Here is a 7699-nt window from a genome sequence, read left to right on the forward strand (position 1 = left end):
AAAGATTGCTAAGAATATCCTTCCCTGGCCGACGCACTGCCCCAAGAAAGCGCTACAAAGTGTAATCAGAGACGACGCAATACAATGCACTTCCCCGGAGCAAAGGGAAAAGGACTCCAAGGGAGTCACCTGGGAGATAGCCCATGGAACCCGACTCCAGAAGGGACCGTTCCTTCCGGCTGCACTGCACACGCCAAAGCCGCTGGGTCTCCCTCTCAGGAGAGGCCCTTCCCCCATTTTATGGTCCTACCCAGGAGGAAAGGGAACAGAGAGTCACTTGGAAGGCCCTCTGTTGGAAATGCCCTAGTGGAACGGAGGTTTGAAAGAGCCGAAATCCTCCTCTGAAATAGAGGCAGTTCTGCAAGGGATTGAAATTGATTCCCATGATCTCTGCTTCCCTGGAAATGTCTCCCATTCTCTACTGAGTTCTAGCCCCGCATAACTGTGGCTCCGGAAACCTTTCCTCCTTGTATTTATTATCTTTTGGATCACTCTGTGACTGGCGACCTCCCCCTCCCCCTCCCTTCCCTTACTCATCCAGTATTTGTTGGCCTCATACTCGGTACTGTTTCTGACATACAGAACGAGAGTGCGATTTTAATGCTTTTTTCCCCCCTCCCAGCAAAATGTGAGCCAGCGTGTCGTCACGGAGGTGTCTGCGTGAGACCGGACAAGTGCCTCTGTAAGAAAGGCTATCTCGGTCCTCAGTGTGAACAAGTGGACAGAAGCATCCGCCGCGTGACCAGGGCAGGTATTCTTGATCAGATCATTGACATGACATCTTATTTGCTGGATCTAACAAGTTACATTGTATAGTTGCTGGGACTGTTTGAATATTCCTTTCCAACGGGCATTTATTTTTTATCCTGTCATTAAAAAGAAAGACTGTTATCCTGCTACACACTTCCTGTGATTTCATTTTCTTTTATTAATTTAAAAATAATTTTCCAGAAATGTGCAGATCCTGTGTGTGTATGTTGGCACGTTTGTTCACATATGCACGTACACACACACACACACACTCACAACCCCTATACGCGTGGTTGCATAACAGATGGGTTTTAAAAATATATATTTCCTTGTGTGGGGTCATTTACACAGAAATTCCATTGTAAATTGATAACGGAATTTTTATGTCACCAGAAGAGATTATTTGACTTCCCGGGAATTTTCTGTCTGTAATAACTAAAGTCAACTTTAATGGAGTTTTGAAACATTACTGTGCAATCTGATGGATCTAATAAAAAAAAGGGCAATATTTTTATATTAAAGGATTATAATGGGAGAGGATGTTTCAGAACTCCCTGATGAATTTCTAAATGGGCGACTTGATATAAAATTGTAATCTTCTTTTGTATCAATGTATCCAATTACAGAATGTTACCCACTTACTTTTTTTTTGGCTGAGAAATCTGGTTACTCTAGTTTAATCTCAAGATTGTTTTCAAGTGTTTTATAATTAAATCGTAACAGCATATTCTAAAATCAATCTTCCTAAAAGGTCTGCTTTTATTACATATTGTATCTAACAGTAGGCACTGGGTTTGTGTTACCTATTTATATTTTTTATTTTATTTTTATAATATAGACATCACCTAGATGAAACACCTTTGCCCTGTCCTGTAAAATACTAAAGTTACATTTTTCACCAACTTAATTGGAAAGAAGGGGAGTGAGAAAGCAAACAGTCTTTAATGTGCTGTGGATCTAATCTAGCAATGTATCCTTGTGCCAACATGTAATCATTAACGACGGATGAAAAAGCAAGAAAACAGCCAATCCTTATAAAATTCCAGCATTAAACATATGTAAAGTGCTTTTCACCATAGCAAGACTGTCAGTGTATATGTGATTAGAATGTTGCAGATTTCACACTGAACGAAACTCACTGGAGAAGAGCTCACTCGTTTTTAACAAATCTTGGCTATGTAAGCTGTCACTTGTACAAATTTTTTAAATAATAATTCTTGCCAAATACGAGTATTAATGTATATGTTCCTTTAGAACTCAATGAAAATCCTCTTTGGTTAATGTATGAATAAATTTTTGTAAATGTTCTGTTCAGGTTTTTAAAGAAATGCCATGTTCTAATTTAAAGCAGCAAAAAGTCTGATAGACATTTTTCTTAATGGTTTTTGAGGCCAGCTGTCCACATTTGGATCATAACAAAATTATCAGGCCTCTGCACTACTGAGAAAACATCTCTCGTGATGCGCACGCCCGCTCTAGGTTGTCCTATAAACATCTGTTCTTCCAGAATCTAAACTGTAGACTAGCGTAGATTATGCAGCATGGGCTGACTTTTCAAACCTGCTCCTTACCTATAGGAATATGAAACTCAATTAAAAAGAATAAAATCGTGTAACTAGTATTTCTCTATTGTCTTAAGGCAAGAGATTTGCAATTAAAGCACAGTGAGCATTTATGTAGAAAGGTTGTTTAAGTACACTGCTCTTGTCTTCCATATATGATTACTTAAGTTTCAAGTGACCTCATGCCAAATGGAAATGGGTTGAGAAACCTTGGTTCAGTGCTTAGCGAACAATGTGCATGCATAATTTTGCACAATTTAGATTCAATTGACAGTCTATTCAAAGAAGTCTCAGGATTAAATGAGCATGGAGACCAAATTGCCCTCTTACCCCAGAAAAGGGGTGGTCCCTTCTAGTCACACTAACACTTCATTGGCCCAAGAGTGTGACAAATCTTGCCATGAAACTGCAGTAGCCTGCATCTGGAGGTTAATAGCAGTCTTTTGTCTCCGTTGCTTTCTCTTCATAGCCCTTTTACTGAATTCCATCACAGAAAGTTTTACAATTAAAAAAAAAAATGTCCTGACAACCATTTTTGTAAATGGACCTTACCATCTAATCGTCCCTTATTCAACGTGGGTGACATTAACAAAATGTGAACTTCTGGTGAGGGAGCCAGCTGTCTGAATCTGTCAAATTGTGCAGTTTTATTACACATCCTCCTGTTCATAGTTTCACTGAAAACAATAAGGACACTGCTATACATTCAGCAAAATCTGAAAAATCCAAGGTTTCTTCTTACACACTTAATCTTTCCATCTCTTCCAAAAGGATCTCTCCAAAAGAAAAGGTGTTATATTGCCATTAGTCCTATTTAAAAATATCTATATTAAATTGACCAGGCCCAGACTTTTTACACAGTCCTTTCCCAAGTGAAAGAGTTTCAAATGTCTTAGAAAAACATATGTACCCCAGGTGTCACTGCCCTTTCTGTTGTGAGTCATTAGAATAAAAGACCAAAACGTTCTAAAAGAGAAGATAGCAAGATCCGTGGATATTAAATCCGAGCAAAGAAAGTCAAGCTGCTGGAATCATTTCTTTCTCTTCTTGGGAGAGATGTAAGGAGCAGTAGCTAATTGATTGCTACAGACTTTGAACTCCGTGATCATTTCAAAAACAATCTTTTGACCTTTTTTTTTTTTTCCAATCAGATTTTTAAACTATGTGACTGGAGAATTATCATAAATGCTCCGGGATAGGCAGGTAGGAACTGGTTTCAAGTATGAGCTAGGGAGAAGTGATTGCTCTATCATGCGAATGGCAACATCCACTTGGTTCTTACAGCACACAATCAGAAGGGAGAAAAACGTCCTTGGCATGGATGTAGATTTGTGAGATAAAGATAAAATAAAGAGATAGAAAATGTATATGATTATCCCTTTGTCCATTCTGGAGCTTAAGCTTTGGGTGTTAACTTAACGTGAAGTGCTGTTAGGGTAGTTCCAAAGGGTTGGAGAAAAACTCTCTCCCACTGCTTTTGCCAAACTCTTGCCCTAGTTAATAGAATCTGTTTTTCTTGCCGGTTAGTTAAGGTAACGAGAAGAAAACGGAATTGGCCCATCATTACATTGAAAATAAGGGAAGAGTTACAACAGAAACAAAAACAAAAACAACTGTGTGATGATAAAAAGTTCCATCCATACCTTTTCTTCTTGGAATTTTGTTTTGGTGTGGCTACTGCAAAATACTTTATCACAAAGAATCCTCAGAAGTCTTCTCAGATTAATGGACTGTATCATAAAGAACAGAGAAACCTGCACATATCAAATATACACACAACCTAAATAGAAGACCATTCCCTTTTCCATTTATATGCTTCGGAGCGGGCACCTCTTCTCTGTTGATTTCTTTGAAAATGATTACATACCAATGTATTAACAACTTCAAGATATTTCTTTTGATATTGCTTTTATCTCTGAATCACAAACTGTATAATGAGCCTGTCAGGTGTAAGACATGAGGTTAGATGCTGCATCTAGGGTTTTTCAAAGTACACATTAACTTAAACTTAATTATTAGTCTAACATTCTTAACTTTGAAACAGAAAAGAGAAGCCAAACCCAAATTTTTAAGTGGAAAAATAAAGTACACCATAGGCAGATGTAGTTCGCTGATCAATAAAGTTCTGACATCTCTGTAGAATATTACCTATAGTATTTATCTCTATGCCCACCTCTGTCTCTCTCTCTCTGTCTTCTCCCACCCACCCCCTACGTATCCTTCTTCCGTTTAACCTCTTCCTTCTCTTCCATTTCTATTGGTTTTGACTAAACAGATATGTCCTCAGTACACCCATAACGAAGATGTCCTGTGGCAGGTTGCTATTGATTTTGCTGGGGAGGACCTTTACTTTATTTTCCTAAAAAATACCCTCTCCCCATGTCACATTTGCTCAGACGCTGTATCATGAAGAACAGTAGACAAATATGAATGTATCAGATTGATCTATTACAGTTACTGAAAGAAATAACCAGAAAGCATAAATGGCTCCCAGCCCAGAGGCTCCAGTTCGTCTTGCGTTCCATCATTCATACAGGAAAACACAAAGAGTATCCCAGGCAAGAGCTTGAGCGAACAGCAGGAAAAGTTAGTAGCTATTTCCTATTCAAGCATGACCATCTCTACAAAGTCTTTGTTGCAGAGGAGTGTTCCAAATCTCTTCTTTGCCCACCTCTGGGATGAGACTTGAACTTGCAGAGAAATCAGACCAAAGTTCCATGCCCAGAAAATGTACATATTTCTGTATCACCCGTAGGAAGTTAGTGGGCCCATTATTGTGAATGCTGGCAATACTTTCAGAGAGTTCCTCTTTAGAATATCCTGAAGAAATATGTTTACTCTCTTACATTCTTTCCCTTCATCACACTAACCCAAATTAGTCTTGCCCCTAGTAATTAACGATGTCAAAGAAGGTGGAAACCTAAGAACAGAAGCATTTCAATATTAAAAATAGTAAAAACATGACCATAAGACCTGCCAAACACTAATCCTAGCCAACTTCAACACTTCTTTCTCTTAAATACCTTCTCATAAGTTTTGGAAATGGCTTTAAAATAGCTGTTTAGGAGAGTAAGCCGTATGCAAGAGAGCATGAGGGTTGTCGTTCCATATTCTTCTCAATCATAGCGGTAGTTACCCTTGCTGCTATGAAGAGATGTATTCCTTTAGCAGATCAGCACTTTTCTTAAAATCTCCAATTACATATGAGCCCCAGAGACACCCGTCACTTACCTTGCTTTCTTTCGTAAAGGTCATGGCGGGTTGAAAAAATAAAAAATAAATAATGGATTGCTCATATCAACATAGAGCCTTAGGCCTAAAACTTATTATTGCTTTTTTTTTTTCTTGCCAGACTACACGTTGACTTACCAAAAAAAAAAAAAGGTATCAATTCAACATGAATTCTAAAGTTACATCTCATTGTATATCACAAAGTCAGACATCAAGTTTCAGTTCGGGATATTTTTTTGCATGTGTCAATTATGTATTACTTAAAATCAAAATACATGTATAGATATACATGCAAATTAGCAAATGTTTGGGGAGTTCTCTCAATTGACTGTAGTATTTTAAGTTAAAAAAGCACATTTTAGCACACAGGATAGAAAAAAAAAGAACATTAACAGTGATGGGAAAATCATAATGGATAAATTTAAAAGAAGCTTTGTCTTCAAAGTTAGAAGCTAAATCCTATACATTTCCTTTTGCACTAAAAAACAACTAGCCAATAGTTTCAATTCACACGAATAATGTGTTGTCAGGCTTGGTGTAGTCTCTGCCCAAAATGTATGTTGGATATTTCTTTACCTCGTTCTTAAAATCTGAGACTTACCTTTCCTAGAATAAATGAAGATTTCATGTAAGTAGAATCTAATACTGTTAATACATTTTATTCATTATACTATTGAGAAATTGAATTGACAACCTTATGGGAAGTCAAGTATTTTCGATCTCTTATGCTCACAGGATATTTTTGGACCAAGAACCATGTAGTAGCAAGGTAAATGATATAAAGGTACTGTAGAATTTGGGGGACTTGATTCCCTAGGCCATGTTAAAGAAGACTCTTAATTTGAAAGAAACCCATCTAAATCAAATGAAAAAATTATCAAATCGTTATCATCAAGAAGCATAAAAGAAATCTGAAAAGAAACTCTTGTGTCTTTCCTGGCTTTATCTGTGGTTAACTTTGTCCAGTTTTAAAGAATAGTTAACCTTATCATTCTTCCAACATGTTTTAGTTTTCCTAGCTGTTCATTTTCCTCTGGGTTGCGGACAAATGGGACAATTTGTCCGTAATCTTATTCACAAAAGATACCAGAACAAACTTTGCTTGAACTTCTGTTAAGGGGCAGAAAGCTGCGGAAACAAGTAGTGAAAGCAGGTACATGTTTGAGGGAGCAGAGTTAATACAGGGATTTCTATATACTAATTGGGATTTCTATAAATGTTCTTCTGAAGAGTAACATGCAAGGCCATTGGCTCAGATGATCCCTCTAAATTTGACTTAATCTGATTTACTTAACCCAGTTATTATAACATGCGGTTCTCTTTGATCAGTCCTCTATTATTCAGCTATCCTTCCATTCATTAATTCCACAAATATTTATTGAAGTGCCTGGCATGATCATGGGCTATAGAAAAGGCAAGGACGTTATTACTACGGGGGGTCGTGAGCCCAGGGATATGATGAACATGTTTGAAGCAAAAGACAATAATCACATCCAACCAGCTCCAATTCAGCTCAACTTTAGAATCCAGCAATAATAGTACAGATGGCCTCAAGTACATCTGTGTGTATCTGTACGTGTGCACACACCCATGTATATATATTTATCTATCTGTACAAACACTACATATGTATACACACTATCTATGTAATATATAATATATGTATAATGCATATAAATTCTAACAAGTGTATTTGTGTTATCTTTAAAATAGAACGATTGTATCTTGAAGTGGTAAATGAAGAGAATTGGTTTTTATTGTTGATCTGTGGATTTAATGATTTTTAGGTGAAAAGGATGTTTAAGTGTACAATTTCTTTTCTTAATTTAATATATTTATGTAAATGCATGCCTGAAATTTGGTTAGATTGGCTGTGTTTTGTGTCCTTTAACATGATCAAATGTATTAAACTTTATCTTATGACCTGATGTACATGTGCTATTCTAAAATTCTTTTTTATTTTAGTATTTAAAAGTTTTTTCTAAATATTCATATGGGTGATATAAATGCTTATTTTTAAATATTCTATACTCAAACTACTTCTTCAAAATATTCTTGCCTTTTGTCATTTTTCATGTTCTAATTTTAAAACTTTATTCCCCAAAGTATATAAGTATATGCTAATATTAAGGATCAGTTATTGTGTGTGTATATAT

The 7699-nt window shown here is 36.6% G+C and overlaps 1 protein-coding gene across 2 annotated transcripts in view; it reads left to right on the top strand.

Moving 5' to 3' along the window:
* Positions 1 to 7471, top strand: part of HHIP (hedgehog interacting protein) — a 91812-nt gene extending 84341 nt beyond the window's left edge. The window contains exons 13-14 of one of the 2 annotated variants that reach the window (XM_044384342.3): positions 623 to 747; positions 1589 to 7471. In XM_044384342.3, coding sequence (XP_044240277.1) covers positions 623 to 747; positions 1589 to 1603 — 140 coding nt within the window. In that variant the 3' untranslated portion in view covers positions 1604 to 7471. Of the gene's footprint in view, positions 1 to 622 lie in introns of both variants that reach the window. The other variant, XM_026499417.4, reaches the window with a different exon arrangement.
* The last annotated feature ends 228 nt before the right edge of the window (positions 7472 to 7699 follow it).

This window comes from Ursus arctos, unplaced genomic scaffold (assembly GCF_023065955.2).
Source record: "Ursus arctos isolate Adak ecotype North America unplaced genomic scaffold, UrsArc2.0 scaffold_11, whole genome shotgun sequence".
Classification (NCBI taxonomy): Eukaryota; Metazoa; Chordata; class Mammalia; order Carnivora; family Ursidae; genus Ursus; species Ursus arctos.